Source organism: Rutidosis leptorrhynchoides, chromosome 9, assembly GCF_046630445.1.
Source record: "Rutidosis leptorrhynchoides isolate AG116_Rl617_1_P2 chromosome 9, CSIRO_AGI_Rlap_v1, whole genome shotgun sequence".
Lineage (NCBI taxonomy): Eukaryota > Viridiplantae > Streptophyta > Magnoliopsida > Asterales > Asteraceae > Rutidosis > Rutidosis leptorrhynchoides.
In genome coordinates this window covers 322,442,503-322,460,901 of record NC_092341.1, presented here as the reverse complement: position 1 = coordinate 322,460,901, position 18,399 = coordinate 322,442,503, and the positions used below count along the sequence as shown (strand labels likewise).

The 18,399-nt window shown below is 33.1% G+C and overlaps 1 protein-coding gene across 1 annotated transcript; it reads right to left on the bottom strand.

The window, feature by feature from the left end:
- Positions 1-1,410: 1,410 nt before the first annotated feature.
- On the bottom strand, positions 1,411-7,553 carry LOC139866122 (protein pleiotropic regulatory locus 1-like). The gene is made up of 17 exons (XM_071854258.1): positions 7,374-7,553; positions 7,223-7,247; positions 6,958-7,063; positions 6,053-6,122; positions 5,846-5,908; positions 5,582-5,666; positions 5,100-5,192; positions 4,495-4,558; positions 4,040-4,125; positions 3,834-3,935; positions 3,665-3,748; positions 3,258-3,318; positions 3,084-3,150; positions 2,882-2,959; positions 2,263-2,327; positions 2,038-2,115; positions 1,411-1,774 (listed from the first exon to the last, which is right to left on the bottom strand). Exons 1-17 carry the CDS (start codon positions 7,508-7,510, stop codon positions 1,602-1,604), a joined length of 1,437 nt encoding a protein of 478 aa, XP_071710359.1. The 5' UTR covers positions 7,511-7,553; the 3' UTR covers positions 1,411-1,601.
- Between the last annotated feature and the right edge of the window lie 10,846 nt (positions 7,554-18,399).

The window sequence follows — 18,399 nt, the reverse complement described above, 5'->3', positions numbered from 1 at the left end:
TGAAGGTAAATATGTCATTTTACAATCATCTTCATCCCAACCTTCATCCCAACTTCATCCATACCTTCACCTTCATCCCCAAATTGAAAATACATTTAATAAATATGAATTCACACAAATTATATTATATTATACATGGAACATCATATCATATTTATATCTATAATCAAACTATAAATTAAAAAACAAATTATATTTATATATAAATACAGGGAACCTCGAATTATAACTTCATCCCACACAATATACAGGAAATCTCAAATTATAAGTTGAAAACAAGATCAAGAACATCATATCTATCATCATACATCGTGAAATTGCAACTCCATCACCTCTCTCGATCCCCACTGTCAGTCACCATCTCCGTCTTCGTCACCAGTTTCACCATCTCCTTCGTGATTCTTTAAAGGGTTTATGAATATGGGTTACTAAACCACAATTAAAACCCTAATTAAACTTCCGGTTTACAGGCTCTGCCACCGCCACCGCCACCTTCCGGTTTCGAAACTTCCGGCAAGGTTTGTAAGCTCCGCCACTTTCACCTTCATCCGCCACTGTCACCTTCATCTAGGTTCAATCGAAGTTGCAGGTGGCCGGAGGCTTAATCTATCAGATCCGTATATAAAGGAAAAAAAGAGTTGCGATTAATTTTATTTTCATCAAAAGGGGAAAAAGAGTTGGGGTTTTTGTTTTGGATGAAACAAAGCTAGCGTAAATCAAAATGAGATAGAGGTACTGACTTGATTATTTAATTTGATTTTGGTAAGCACAGTGATTATAAACGTCTATGGCTCGAGTTTGCTTCTTATATCTATGTTATCGTGTATAAATGAAGAAGAACTGAAAACCTTATTAGATTTATTGAGTTTATGAATTTGGGGTTTTGATTTGGGGTTATAAATATAGGGTTTTGATTTGGAGTTATTAATTTAGGGTTTTGGTGGAAAAAAGTTGAAGATTGAGATAATTGAGGAGGAAGATTAACAACAAAGTCATAATAAATGAAAGGACGAAATTACCCTCACATGCTTTGCACATGATCAAATTTAACAGAAAAGTTGACGGACGTTAGTCATTTGGACTATCCTTGCACAAGAAACACATCAGAATGACTATCCTTCCTCAAATCACCAACTTTGTCTATCCACGCTGGGTGCTACAAACCACAGGGACTATCCGCGCAATTTTCTCTTGAAATAATGAACTTGCATGTGTTCTAATAAGAAGGTATAATGGTCAGGATCACCTCCCACTTTAGAGCGGTTTCATATTCAGACCTGAGCAGCTTAGCTTTGCATAAAGTGCAAAAGAAACATGAATTTTCCTGTCTACATTTAAAGCTAATCTGTACGTAAAAAGGGTCATTAAGTTGAAAAGAAACAAGCCCGTGCTTGTCAAAAAAAAAAAAAAAAAAAAAAACCACTGATCAAGTTATTTTATCAAAATCAAAATAAAAGATAAAAACAGAATGCCACTATATTTCAAGTACTATCTATAATCAGCTCAACATTACAATTACAATAAAATTAACAAAAAACGAAAATTACAACCAAAATATACTTTGTAAAGAAGTGAGATCGATCACCTACTAATAACTTGATTCAAAACCTACGAATATCTTTCGGGGGCTTGAAGTTGACAGGGTGAGTTTCAGGGGTAGCATTTTGGTCTTCTTTCCACATTTTAATTGTTTTGTCTGCTTCACATGTAACCAGCCTAGAGCCTGTTTGGTCGTAAGCTAGTGCATAAATTCCAGCCTCGCTGTCCAATGACCCTAATTAAAACATTAATCAAACACGTGTTTCAAATACGAATTAGTAACCAACCAGCCTCTAACTACTTTTAATAAAAATGATAAGAAGCTTCTCATGCCTACTATATAATTCAATAAACTTTATTTTCCTATTTCGACCCGTCGATAAAACATATCCTAAACCAACCCATTCCATAAAAATGAATGGGCAGGAACTGACACCTCTATATACATGCAAAAGTAGATGTTTGGTATTTGAATGGATAAATAAATAAGGAACATACCAGGTTGCACGATTGTTTGGGATTGTTGGAAGCTATGACCACTTTTCCAATCCCAAAACCACAGACTCCCATTATCACCTATCATCAAATAGTTCATCGTTAATTACTTACTGAATAATATAATAATAATAATAATAATATTATAATTAATACAAGTAAACTTTTTTGTTTGTAATAAGCATAATAGTTGTTGGTGTGCGGACATAATATTGAAGAAACCCTCACCTCCAGTAGCCAAGACGCCGTCTTGATTGACCGTCATTGCATTGATTATGGTCTTCTGTTGCGAACTGCACATGACAAACAAGAGAAAATATATGATATAAATATTAAATATAATATAATATAATAAACCTAAAAGGACAATTATTTTGAGTAATGCGTCTTCATTTTACACTTTCTTTCACAAGTAATTACTGACGTATTTGCAATATGTCTTAGAGAAATACACCCTTGCATTAATAACCTCATAAAAGAATTTTAAACGGATATGGCAGGTAGATATACTCGATTCTTAATGGGTAATGTATGTATTACATATCATTACTACAAGTATGTTGTGGATTTCATGGGTATGGTAAAATGTTGCCCTATATAACTCTATGATTCAATTGATCAAGTTTAAACTATTCTTTATCCAGGAAAAAAAAAAACACTTTATGTTCGTTTCATTTGAGTTTTTTTCTTCATAGCAAATATATTTTTAGGCAAACTTAACATGTGCTTGCTAATCAAACAACTATTTGATTAATGAACCATAAACACTAAATATGAAAAAACACTCTCTGAAATGAAATTTTAATGGTAAATGGTATAAACTGGACTTGACAGGGTGAAAACTCACAGCATGTTGTGCAAAAACTCTCCTTTTGGAAGGCTGAACTTTTTTGTGTTGTCGGCTGATGCAGAAGCAAAGCTATCCCTGCAACACAATTAGAAAATGTCAAATTAAAGAAAAAGAAATTATTCAAAATATGAGATGATAAATGATCTAATGTATAGTTTAGGTGGTTAATAATAAATGTATATAAAGAAGAGTTACATACTCGGTAGGATGCTGGGCCAATGCACGGACAGATTTCTTGTGATGAGTGAGAGTAGCCATTGTTTTACCTAAACATAGTGACCAGTTTAAATCAAGATCATAATGATGAATACAAACTTGCAATCAAAAATTGTAGTATTAATATTCAACAAGAAATTAAAAAAATATATATTACCGTATCTAAGATCCCAGAACTTTATCGTTGAATCATGGGAGCCAGTTACAACTTGAGGATCCTGAATAATATATTTACCATTTTAGTATTTTAAAATTACTAGGGGCGGATAGTATACTTTGTTGGCGGGTCAGAATAGTCAAAAGTTATGTGCGAAGCAAAAAATGGAGGTAAATTTTAGAGAAAATATTATCTCAAACTTGAGTACGAACATTATATTATCTCAATAAAGCATGTAAATTTTAGAGAAAAAGATTATTGGGGACTGTTTAAGCATTGGAAGTGCACATTGGGCAACCCATTTGACCCATTTTGATTAAAACTACTTTTTTGCATGTAAACCAAATATGATTAAAATGGCCAACAAACAGAAATTAGAAACCATTCAGCCTAATAGGATTGCTTACTGTGGGTCGAGTAAAAACTGAACACACTGTATTATCATGTCCTGATAAAGAATGAATTTGCATCTTGCTGCGAATGTCCCATACCTGAAATTGTCATTGTGTCGAAATGTTAACTTCAAAAGTTCACAAATTCATAACTTCACATATTAATGAATCCAGAATTTCATACCCGGCAAACAGAATCACGACCCCCTGTTAGCAAAACATCGATAGTGGGATGAAGGGCCAAGCAGTATACACCACTAAGATGGCCATGATATGACCGAATAACCTTTCAATACAAAACCTAGATTTTAGAAATCTTTCTTACTCCATGTTACTCGCATATACAGAAAAGAAAAACAAAAATAGTTTTGAAGTTGGTTAATAAAAAACCTTGTTCTGTTCTAGGTCCCAACATTTAACTAGTTTGTCATCACCAGCAGAGAACATGTAAGTATGCCTGGTGCTAACAGCAAGACCTGCAATACACAGATTTGGATATTTTGTAAGAAAAGTGTACAAAATTAAGGACAATATAGAAGGGAAAATAAATATTAATATACTTTTCAAAAATAAAGTAGCTTGAATATAACGATTTACAATCTAAGAATTCTTATGCATTACAAATACACTAAGGGTGATAATTACCCCCTTTGGCCTATTACTTTTAGCAATTCAATTACTTTACCTGTTTAAACTGCTAGAAATAAAAAATTACAGATAGCCAAGCCAAGACACACACAAGTCAATGGGTCGAATAAAAAACAATATGGTTGCTGAATACTAAATAGGTATGTATTACCAATCAGCAGATATAAGTATATAACTGCTTAATTTAGAAATCGAACCTCGAACTTGTTCTATATGCCCAGTTAGTGTCAACCTTAATTCTCCAGTTCCAACATCCCAAATCTGTCCATAAGAAATAATTATCATTATGTGAAAATTTAAATAAGACAGATACATGAATACGTTGTGAACTCATTATAAAGTAAACTATAGGTTCCCATTTATACACTATACATAAACTAAACATACTTGGAGAACTGTACCAAGTATCTGTATATATAGTAGTGTAATTTGGGATGTCAATGATATACTGAAATTCAATTGTAGATACTACATATCCATTTAATGTGGATAGATAAGTATTCGGAAAATACATCTTCCATCTTGTACATACAGATATAAAGCAAATTCGTTCTATTTTATATCCACTAAATGTTGAATATAGCGTTTTATGTATTCCATTGTTGGCAAGATACATTAAGCCCAAACTAGGATTCTAACATAGTGTAAATAAAACTGATACAGACTCCTTTTATGCAAGATATGCAGCAGAATAACAAGAGAAAATAACTTATCACATACAATAAATAACTTACCACAATTTGCTTATTGTGTAGTTCCATATCTGTTAATAATAATAATAATAAAACAATCAGATAATTACCTTAATCGTTCGATCAGCAGAGCCTGTACAGAACCACTCATTACTAGGATCAAATGCGATAGATCTCACCCATCCCAAATGGCCACTAATGACCTGCACACATAATATTAATTCACATTATTAGTATTTATAAACAATGTTTCAAATAGAAAAATGTTAGTGGTCCTAACAATGTAGAAGAAAAAAATCATAGACACAAGCATAAGATTATAAAAAAATAGTAATATTAAAACTACTTCAATTATGATCAGATGCCAAGAACCAAATAATAGTGGGAATAGACGGTTTATTCATCCTAAAAAAATCAATTTTTTATCGAGGAATTAATCCATTTTATTCATCATGTGTAAGTGGAATTTTTTACAGACGTACAGCCCATTTTTGACCTAGATTCTATTGTCACTCAAGTATGTATATATGAAATTCTTATTTAATATGATACAAAGAAAGCTCATAACTACAAAGTAGATCAAGATTCTCACTCTGTAATTTTTCCACGGAGCATGCCATACAGGACGTGGCCACCTACTAGGGATTTTTTCCATAAGGGCTGCAGTTGAAAGATTCCTGCCAAAAAAAAAAGTCAAATAGGTCAACATGCAACAATGTACATTGTTCTCATCATCATTACAATAATAGTGAGTAAAAAATATATTCTAGTCAACTGTAAAATATGATCTTGCATGAATCGATTAAATAAAAAGACATGGTCCTTGTTATATGTAGGAGTCAAAGGAAATCCCAACCTTTCTGAAGTCCCATGAACAGGAACAACAGCAGTACTCTTGCCAGTCAAATTACCATATCCACTGTAAAACAGTAAAACACATTATATAATCAGTTTATGGATTAATAAAACTAAAGCAAAAAAAAAATATGTAGTAACACAATGCTGGGAGCAAAGACAATTTTATTGGGTTCATGAACATTGGAATGAGTGTTTTAATGCTTACAGGTTCTTTTGTTGAGCAGGAGTAGTAATTAAATCGCTCTGTGTACCAGCTTTTTTAGAACTTCCAGTTCCTACACAGAGTTTAGAACATGTCAAGATATGATGATTCTACTCGTCAAATTGATATTTTTTAAGGCTTCAGTTATTTATTAGTCTTTACTATCACTATCATAATATTACTTGTTCATGGTAACACTTTGATTTAGCTTAACTTATGTTTTATTCAGTAGGGATTATGGAAAGTAAACTTCTTAACATCGCTTATCCTTTGACATCCAAAGTTGTATGCATATCAGAAAATTCAAACATTGATCCCAAAAAAGAGTCATAACTCATAACTTTAAAGTAAGAGGTTACTTGAGTCAATCCATCATTTACGTAAGCATATTTTTCAGAACATTCATAATAGGTGGGATTGTAATTTCACGTATCATGCTTCCAAAAGTAACAATGATTTCTGCTCAGGCAAAGCAGATAAACTCAAATTGCCATGGCCCACGGGTAACCGTATTTGGAACTCAACTTTTTTCTTAGACTAACAACTTTACAGGCTAATAATCTACCAAATTCACTGTGTGTGAACAGCCAAATTAATTAGAGAGCAACTAATCATCAATGGGTGCTAGTGTGCTACAATACACTCCCCAGTTCTGTATCAACGTACACATTACACAATACACAACCTGAACTATATATCCATGGAGACGTTTGGTAAGTGTATGATTCCCCTATGAGTAAAATTAGCATAACTTTATGAGCGTATTAGTACTTCATGAAGCCCAATAATCTTTCAGACATCATAAGTTTTTTTTAACATAAATCAACAATTCAATGCATGCAATCAAGCTTACACACACTTACCATAGAACTTAATTTCTAATAATCATAACAAAACTTTAAGCATACCTGCTAGTACAAGCGCATTTGAGCTCGAAGGCGCAATTGAATTATGCAGTGAATGCTTCACAGGCTGATTGGAACCGGTTTTTATTCCACCGTATTCAACATGTAACTAATCATCGATCATCATTATAGCACATACACATAAAAAGATGATTAGTAAGATAAAATGTAACTGAATTTGAATCAATAACAGTAAGATAAAACCCTAGAATCATCGACTAAACGAATAATCACATATAAAAAAGGGAATGTGAGGCTAACGGCTAACCTTGTGGCTTAAGCGTATCTTCTTGCTGTAGGATAACAAGTAACGAACGATTACGTCAGAATAATAATAATAATAATAATAATAAATGGATATAAATAATTATGTAGGTAGACTGAAAATTTGAAATTAGGGTTTAGAAAGAAGAGGAAACCTGTTGGGATCTGGAGGAGGCAACTGAGAATGAGTAGGAGAAAAAAGATCGAGAGAACGTTTTAGAGATTTAAAACTGAGTTTTTTCAGAGATTGTGGCTCCACCGGAAGTTCAGGATCCATCGTTGTTCCAGGCATCTTTGATTTGTTTTGGTGTTTAAAGAAAAACCGAAGAGCGCAACTGTAACCTATAAGTTCGGCCCAGGGAAAAATGGTGGCATTTTTTTTTTTTTTTTTTTTTTTTTTTTTTGTGAGGAGGGGATGAAACATCCCAACCCGTATTTAACCCGACAAATTTTTTTTTTATAAATAATTAAACCATTCACACGCCATTTTAAATGGTTACATGATGTCGACCGGTTTATACGAATCGTTTAAACATTCAACAAGTTTAAAGTTACACGATAGGCACGAAGGCCTTTAAACAAAAGCATTACAAGTTCGACCTCAAAATGATAGTTTTAAACCAAACAACACACGAGCATGGTTTGGGGCTAAACTACCCAAAACAATAGGCCGTCTTTCAAAAGCTATGCCTACATAATCATCATGGGAATATCTAATTCCCGGCAACCCCTTTTCGCTTCTCCATACTTGTACCTAAAAATGTAAACAACGATAGGGGTAAGCTAACGCTTAGTGAATGCAATAATTATACATATACATATATAACTTACTCACTTGCAATCACTTACACAATTTCCGCATACATACTAGCAATATAATAGCATACCATCGCAAAGTATAACGCTAAATCTCCGATAACACAAGCTAGTATAACAATAACATATAACACGAACAATATAATATGATACACTACAACACACCAACATTGATGTTCACAACATCCATTAGTATTCAAGATTTCAAGGCTAGCCCAACGAATGGTATCGTCAACATCGAACTTAATTCCCATATGTCCCAAATAATGTGGTATCGTCAACATCGAACTTAAACCCACATATGAGGTATCGTCAACATCGAACTTAAACCCTCATCGAAAGAATTAATGTGGTATCGTCAACATCGAACTTAAACCCTCATCAAATGTCACTACAATAGTGGTATGGCTTCGTCAACATCGAACTTTAAATCCATACATGAGGTATCGTCAACATCGAACTTTAACCCTCATCAAAACAAACAATATACTCTAGGATATGGTATCGTCAACATCGAACTTAAACTCATACCCCACAAGCAAATAAATCATATACATACATATATAATTATTCCACACACCTTAACACGTCGGTGATGATTAAATACTTCCGTAAGCTTCAAAGAAAAGTACCTAATACAACAAGTACTCAATTGTAACATCCCGCGTTTTTCCGTTAAATTTATTTTTAACACCGTATTTTTTTAGATAATATCTTTCGTTATCTAAATTCGTATCTTTCGTTAACTAACGTTCTCAATATTTCCGTTATTCGATTATAACATCTCCCATTTATTCTCGCGTATTTAAATTAATTCGTTTGGTTAATTCCCGCACCCGACTACAAACTTGAGGGACTAATCTCGTCACTTGACCAAACTTGGACAACTAGTCACCCACCTCCCACCATTTTCCTCATTTCATTTTCTTTTTCATTTTCTTTCTTTTATCTCTTCCAAACTTGCATTCTTTTCAACTTCATCACAAAATCATCATCTAAATCATTTCAAGGAAGTTTACAACAAAACGAATCGTACTTTTGGAATCCTCTATTCATCCTCTACGTTTTGGTACCAATTTCACTACTTGGGGTAAGGTTTCTAAAAACTCTAGATTTCTCTAATTCGATTTATGAACTTGAAATGGTGTTAGTTAGTGTCTATGGCTCAAGTCTAACATGAATATATGATTTGTTTGCTCGATTTGTTGTTTTGGAGTAACTAGCATGAACACTTTAAATGGATTAGTTTAATCTTTGATTTTGGATGATTAAATGTTGTTTAAATGTTAAAGTTCATGTATTAAATGTGTTACTAGCATCATTAGCTTCGTTTTGGTATGTAGGTTGATTTAGAAAAGCTTCATTTACAAAATGATTGAATTCTTGATTTTGGTTAGGGTTTGATGAAATTTGAAATGAACTTTTGATACATTGAATTCTATGACATGTTGTTAGTAAGTATTTAGTTGCAATGTATGTTTAATTACCTTCGAAACGGCGTATCGTATGCGTAAATTGGATTCCCGAATCACCGTTTGCATTTTTGAGCTTGAAACGTTAAATAATGATCATTTATTGAGGTTTTCATTGTTGATAATGATGGATTTGATTGATGAAATGTGTTTAATTGTATTCCTCGTCAAATTACCTTTCCAACGATATAAGATACGTGTTTTTGAATGTTTACGGTTCATAAGTTATGGTTGTTTGAAGTTGGATTCATGCTTGAGTGTTCAAAAACTGTCAGACTTGCTGAACAGACATACTGAGCGCCGCTCAGGGTCCTGGAGCGCAGCTCCGGGCCCCGGCTGTCCAAAAATACCCGTTTTCTTTTAATTCTAACTATGCTACGCACCCCCGATCAACATGAAACTTGGCCAACATGCTTATATATGATTAAAAACCTCAGAAAAATTGTCGGATACCCGACCCGACCTCGTTGACTTTGACCAAGTTTGACTTTTAGTCAAACTTAACAAAACACTTATGCAATCGTTCTAATCTTATTTTATACTTGATTCTTGCATGAAACTTGACAACGTGATTCACATGCTATATAATCGAGTCGTAACGAGCCATATGACTAATTGAACACATTTCGCCCGACCTTGTGTCATAACCGGTAATTGATACAACTTACTTGTTTAGGTCAAGGCTAAACAACTTTCATGCACACGTTTACTTTATGAAGTACCTTTATACTCGTGCACTCAATGTGAGATCATAGTCCCACCTTTTCAACAACTTTTATTCTTTTAAATCGTGGGCTGAGAAACATATACTTTGTTATATCTTGTACTACTTACTTTTATGCTTTGAACACAAGTACGAAGAAACAAACATTCCACAACGAGTTTGAACAAAAATCCTCAATTCGATTATCATTAGTTACACTTGCCGGGTATAAGCGAGAACTTATGTTGTATGGCCATATGGGTTTGACAAACCCTCATTCGGACGGTTTGCTACCGTTACACGGATGAAATATATTTTCGAGAAACAGTGTATGTTCTAACACTATTGTGATGGGGTTCTATGGATGGAAAGTTAAGCCTTGATAATTGGGTGCTCGCAAATGTACTTTTGGAATGCAAACGATTTGGAAAATCAACTATATTAAATCTTGTGGTTCAAAAACAACGTTTACAAATACACCTATGATTTCACCAACGTTTTTCGTTGACAGTTTTCTATATGTTTGTCAGGTTCATATTTGGCTACTTGATACATACTTCCGCACACTTTGATTACTTGCTTGGAGTCAAGCATACATGCATACGCTAGCGATAGCACTTTTGGATTCAAACTTAAAGCATACATACTTACGCTATTTATAGCAACTGTGATTTTCAACTTATATTATGTCGCAAGTTATTTCATTTATACTTTACATCTTTTGTAAACTTAAACTTGTTGTCGAGCCGTTTGGTAAACTAAACTTTGTAAGTCTTGTACGTTTCAAATGAATGCGACATAATTTTGGTCAAACGTGTCTCATTTAGGGACTATGACCACGTAACGGGACCTAAGTAACGACGTCGTCAATGACGATTTTGGCGGGTCGCTACATAATCAACATACAAACTAGTTGGACTAACCACCAACACTTAACTCTTGTGCATTTAATGACCCAATTGCATTAAATGACTCATTTACACTAAAACCGCCCATTCGAGGCCAAGACTCATCATTAATCACTAAAAGCTAGTGATTAAGGTCCAACAACACCAACTAATACAACTTAGGGTATTTCATACCCATCTTGCCCAACTAGGTCAACAATTACCCATTTAACCCATTTTATCATAAAAACTCATAATTTGGTCAAACTTGAACCCATTAACAAAACTTTCACTAACACATAAATGTATTAGTGATTTAACAACACAATTACACTTTAAATACCAAATTACAAGACCAAACCCTAGATTACAAAACCTTAGGGTTTCCTTACATCAATTTAACCCAAATTCACCCATTTAACCCCCAAATGGGTCTTACAAGCCTTAAATGAACAAACCCTAGCCATAAATCAAATTAAACTCAAAACACGAATTAAGACTTACCAACACTATCAAGACGTAGCTAGAGACGTAGGGAACAACTTTAAAACTTGGGCTCGGGTGAGATTTGGTCTCCTTCTTCCTCAATGTAAGCTTTCTCACTCTAAAACTCAATCTCTCTCTCTAAATTGAATGCGGGTAGATGAATAAGTGTTTAATGAGGTTAGGATAAGCTTTCATCAGCTTTTAGCATTGCACCCCGCTTGAGGGATTCTTAGTTAATTAAGGAACTGTTTGTTTAGACACATAAAGGATTGGACCGTTAGGATAACCGAACGTGTTCATGGAAGTCAGCTTGACTTGGCCATGGTGTTCTTTATGGTTAAACTCTTTTTAAGGGTCTAACTACCTTTTAAAACCAATCAATAACGAAAGCATTGAAACACATCACGTCTCTCGAATATGGTAAACCATGTACTCTATTATGCTTAAGAAAGTTTAGACCATTGTGGAATGTTAATACGTCACCCAACCGAGTCGCTCAATTGGATGAGCCGTCTGAACGTGTATGCCTTTAGTCAGACTGCACGGGCGTCGGGGGTAAGGGACGTTGCCGTCTATTCAGAATCTTCAAGCTTAACGCAGTACCCAGTGACATGTCTTATGACAGGGGCGTCTAGGACCAGTGTAATGAATACAAGGCCTCTGCCTATTCATGAGCTAGCATTCCATAATCTCAGCAGAATAACTGATGAAATCATAGTATGCACTCACTTTAACCTTATATGAATTACGAATTTTATCGTATTTACTTTATCTGTCTTATAAATTAGAAAAATCCCAAAATTAAGTAACCACTACTCCTTCATAACTATCTTAGGCTTAAAAATAGGTTCGATTCTACTGATATCTCAAAAATACGACTCTAGGTCATACTTCCCTTACTCATACTAAGGAGTCGTACGATTTAGACCCCGCTAAATATAAATTTAAAACAGTACCCACCCCCTTGGTGGTTGATTCTGACGTGCTGCGTGTAACACCCTAGGCAAATCCCACATCGCCCACATACATGAGTGATCATGGGATTATAAGGTAATACCCACGCTTAAATGACACAACGCGTTTTGGGATCACAGGCTGAGTAAAAAGTACGAGTACGTTATAGTTAAGCGTGCTCGGGCGAGAGCACTACCAGGATGGGTGACCTCCTGGGAAAGTGCTTATCGTGTGTGGTCGCCAAGAAAAAAGCCGTGCGCCTGCGGGCAAAGCGGACAATATTGTGGTCATGTTAAGCTGGGGTGTTACAGAATGGTATCAGAGCTACTCATGTGCCGTTGGGGGTGGTGGGGCAAACCTCATCGAGGACGATGAGTCCCTGAGGGGGGGTGAATGTAACACCCTAGGCAAATCCCACATCGCCCACATACATGAGTGATCATGGGATTATAAGGTAATACCCACGCTTAAATGACACAACGCGTTTTGGGATCACAGGCTGAGTAAAAAGTGCGAGTACGTTATAGTTAAGCGTGCTCGGGCGAGAGCACTACCAGGATGGGTGACCTCCTGGGAAAGTGCTTATCGTGTGTGGTCGCCAAGAAAAAAGCCGTGCCCCTGCGGGCAAAGCGGACAATATTGTGGTCATGTTAAGCTGGGGTGTTACAGAATAATCCATCCGGACGAAGTCCATATCGATTATAAACGATTCACAACAGTGGATTACATCGCGAGGTACTTGACCTCTATATGATACATTTTACAAACATTGCATTCGCTTTTGAAAAGACAATCTTTCATTACATCGAAAGTTGACAGACATGCATACCATTTCATAATATATCCAACTATAATTGACTTAATAATAATCTTGTTGAACTCGACGACTCGAATGCAACATCTTTCGAAATATGCCATGAATGACTCCAAGTAATATCTATAAAATGAGCAAATGCACAACGGAAGATTTCTTTTGTACCTGAGAATAAACATGCTTTAAAGTGTCAACCAAAAGGTTGGTGAGTTCATTAGTTTAACATAAATAATCATTTCCATCATTTTAATAGACCACAAGATTTTCATTTTCAGTTCTCATAAATAAACGTCTCATGCATAGAGACAAAAATATCATTCATATGGATTGAACACCTGGTAACCGACATTCACAATATGCATATAAGAATATCCCCATCATTCCGGGATCCTCCTTCGGACATGATATAAATTTCGAAGTACTAAAGCATCCGGTACTTTGGATGGGGCTTGTTAGGCCCGATAGATCTATCTTTAGAGTTCGCGTTAATTAGGGTTTCTGTTCCCTAATTCTTAGATTACCAGACTTAATAAAAAGGGGCATATTCGATTTCGATCATTCAACCTTATAATGTAGTTTCGATTACTTGTGTCTGTTTCGTAAAACATTTATAAAAGCAGCGCATGTATTCTCAGTCCCAAAATATATATTGCAAAAGCATTTAAAAAGGGAGCAAATGAAACTCACCATACTGTATTTTGTAGTAAAAATACATATGACGTCATTGAACAATTATAGGGTTGGCCTCGGATTCACGAACCTATATCACGTATATATATTAACACACATAGTTGTAATTGAACAAATTTATATATATAAGGATTTATTAGTTATATCATTTTTATATTAGTAATCTATATGTTTCATATATTTATTTTATATATTTAAATTAGATAAAATATTAATTTTGTTATGTTATAGGTATTTAATACATTTTTGTATATATATAAATATATATATATATATATATATATATATATATATATATATATATATATATATATATATATATATATATATATTTTTATACTAAAATAGTATTAGAATTGATAAAATAATCATAATGATAATAGAGTTAAAAATGATACTTTTATTATCAATGATAAAATGATAACTTTAATAAAAAAAAATAATAATTTTAATAAAAATAATAATTTTTAATAATAATGTTTACTAATAATAATAATTCTAAAAAAATAATGACTTTCTTAATAATAATAATGATACTAATATTTATATTGATAACTTATAATAATACTACTAACAATATTACTCATACTTATGATAATAATAATTATAATCACAATTTTAATATTTTGTTTTAGTTAAAAATAATAACAATAATTATAATAATAATAACAATAATACTAAGTGTCATAATTATAATAACAATCATTATAATAACAATTCTAATAATAACCTAATACTAATAATAATAATAATAATAATTATAATTATAATTATAATAAAAGTAATAAAATATACCCTTGAAGCTTTTTGTAAAAAGAATTGCCCCGAACGGGACTCGAACCCGCGACCTCTCGTTAAACGACTACACGCCTCACCACGTCTCTGCTGTTGTTTTTCTGTATTACTTCACGTTTAAACTCAATTAACATATACATAATGGTTTATATTTTTCATAAAATCATCATCAATCGATCCATCATCATAGTTGTATCATTATTGTGACATAACCATCATACGTAACTCATTATCAAAATATAATTATCAACACACGGCATCATCGATTATCAACTATTCATCGTCTTCTTCCCATCTTCATAATTCATGTTTCCTCATCATCATCATTTCTTGTATCATCCTCCCATCAAGTCATCATTCTTCATGACAGTTTCAAACGGCAAGCTTCATCCATCGTTATTACATCAAATCTACATCACTGTATCATTTTATCATCTTCACACACTCGTCTTCTTCATCATCATTTATTCAACCTATTAATCGTAACCCTTAAAGTTTGCTAACACAATCTCTTCACTAAACTTCTCGGGCCAAAAATAAAACACAAGCTCAAAGTCACAGCCCAATAACTAATAACGGCCCAACATTCAAATAAATCTCTATCCAATTTAAGAAATTCACTAACCAGGTTTTCATTTGGAATTTATAAAGGAACGTAATCCACTCAACTTTATCATCAATATATCATTAATAGCACAAGTGGGGTTATGTGTTGTATAATTGTCGGCCACAAGATAATAAAAAAAAATGCAACATCAGTTTTTTTTTTAAAAGGTACGTATTGTAAAGACTGCTACTTCAAATTTTATCCCGTATATATTGTATTTGGGTTTACTGCGATTAGGATACAGGAAACCTGCGAGTAATAGCAGCAGGCTATCGTGAAATTGGTGATGTTACGGTTGCGGTTTGATAATAAAACAGTAGCAGCAATCCGTGAGTTGTATGTGGGGTTTGTTTGGGTCATTCTTGAACTGAATTAGAAAATAAACGGGACAGAAGTAGTACAGTATATAGCAACAAAACATGGTGCTTTAATATGGTTTCTCAAACAAAGTTAGAAGGGAGAGAGAGTAGAGTGTGTGAGGGTGGCGATGGTGTTGTATGGGCAGCGAGGCTCTTTGGTTTGTTGATTTGTTTCGGCCAACAGAAAAATTATGAAACAGTCGAAGATGATTCAATGGTTGTGGTCATGGTGGTACGATGGTATTGTGGTAGAAAATGGTAGCGGTGAATGATGTTGCAGGGTGTTCGATAAGTTAGAAATATCACAAGAACGTGTGTGTCGATGATGGTGGTTGATATCATGAAGAAGTAGAATAAGTGGGTTGGGTGATCAAATGGGGTAGTAAAGATTCAAGGTGATGGTGTTATGTTTACAAAGCGAATAAAAATGATACAGATTTTAAGAATCTAAATTGAATGATGGTTAATGTTTTAAAAATGAAAGTAGTGGTGAGTTTCTTTTATTTATAACCATATATATGTATATGTATATTTTATGTCAACATGTGATATGTTTTGTTTTGTGAGGAAAACAACAAGGAACCATCATTTTACTTTTAAATTCACGGGTGAAGTTAGTTGAAACATGTGGGATTAAAGTTAGAGGGGGAAAAAAAAAGACAACTAGTAAAATAATAATTAAATCCAATAATTAATCTAACACAAAGATATTACAGTAATATCAATCATCTCTCGAATAGTGAGGCCTCATGTAGGAGCTATTCTACCGACCGTTTCACGGACTGTGCTATATCGTGACCATTGCTAAACAGTTAAAATATAAAAGTGTTCCTAAAAATCCTAAATTTTTAGATTAAATATATTTAATTATTTCACTTATTAATTGTTTGAAACCTGATCAAAAAGGTTCGATAATTATTTATTTTCTGTACCAATTAATATGTACGGAGTACTAATATTTAAACTAAAAAAAATAAAAATATATTTAACAAATCTAAAATCTTCGTAATCAATTTACAATCCAACTTTTATTTTAATCCTTCATGAACATGTACTATATCTATATTAAAACTAACAAAGCGTCAACCGAGTGTTACTGGCGTTTACTGATTAAGCTCGAAATTATTTATTTTTAATATGTTCTCCTTCTATATATAAACAGTTTTAAAATACCAAGTTTAATTACTAAAACAAATATATATTATATATTTTTAAACAAATAATTTAATATAACTTTATATATTTACAAGTAATATTTATATACATAAATATGTATATATCTATATATTTATAAATATAGTTTCCATTACATCGCATATCATTTTACATATTTGTTTCCTAAAATTAAATCATATTTTATTTCAAATAAATATCAAATTATTATATATAATATATATATATATATATATTTAAATATATATGTATCTATTTACAAATAGTTGTTCGTGAATCATCGAGGATGGTCGAAGGTCAATTGAATATATGAAACAGTTCAAAATTTTTGAGACTCAACGTTACAGACTTTGCTTATCGTGTCGATTTCATATATAGATTAAGTTTAAATTTGGTCGGAATTTCCCGGGTCGTCACAGTACCTACCCGTTAAAGAAATTTCGTCCCGAAATTTGAGTGAGGTGGTCATGGCTAACCATAAAAATGTTTTCATGACGAGTATGAGTTGATAAATAGAGTTTTATTACCATTGAGTAATAAGAATAAAATAATTCGATTATTCGAAGAGTACGAGTGAAGCTATCACCAAAGAGTGAAATAGGAAAGTAAAGATTCATCTTAACTTTTGACAGAGTCAGGGTTGAATTTCGGAATTCAAGTGATTTAAAGAAAATCTTCGAAATCTAAAAGATTTGATTCTTCGGCGAGTAAGGAAATTAAGATCTCTATACTTAAATACGATGATCTACCTCGATTATTCTGTCTGATACTCCCGTTTATAAATTAAACTCTTCCGTTCCATTATTCTCACCATTCATATACTTTCTTTCTTAGATCATACATCCAAAAGATTGTGAAAATGATTAATCCCGTTTTAATCTTTGATATTTTTCTAGTTACCATTTCTGTCATACTTCTTTTAAATCTTCCACCAGAAAAATCTATTTACTTCTACTATTACCTTAGGGTGATACTATTCTTAATTCTACCGTGTCTTTATATTGCTATTCGTATTAATATCCATGGTTCGTAACTTCTGTGTTATTATTGGGCTTTATATTTTCTCTTATATTTTGGATCTCTTTGCGTTTTTATTATCCTCTCTACTTCTAGTAAAGTGAGCAACGGTCCAGAATTCGTAAGTATGGAGTTTCGAATGAACTTAATGTTCTAAACGAGAAAGAACTTAATAGCACGATTTGATTTGTCAAATTACCAGAATCATTGAGAATAGAACTATCAAGAATATATTTTCTTGATATGTTCAGAAGTTAATCAGAATGAAAGAGTTATGTAACATGACACATGATGACGTTATAATCTGTGAATCATCATGTTCCATTTAGAAACTCAGCATGATTTACTGTAATATAATTACATTGATCAAGTGTCATTATATTATACTAACTCATGCTTCAGTCCCCT

Coding starts and splice junctions, on each gene's coding strand:
- LOC139866122 (XM_071854258.1), bottom strand. CDS start 7,510: ATGCCTGGAACAACGATGGATCCTGAACTTCCGGTGGAGCCACAATCT. Junction 3,936..4,039: donor GGGACCTAGAACAGAACAAG/GTTTTTTATTAA, acceptor TTGTATTGAAAG/GTTATTCGGTCATATCATGG. Junction 3,319..3,664: donor CAGTTTTTACTCGACCCACA/GTAAGCAATCCT, acceptor TATATTATTCAG/GATCCTCAAGTTGTAACTGG.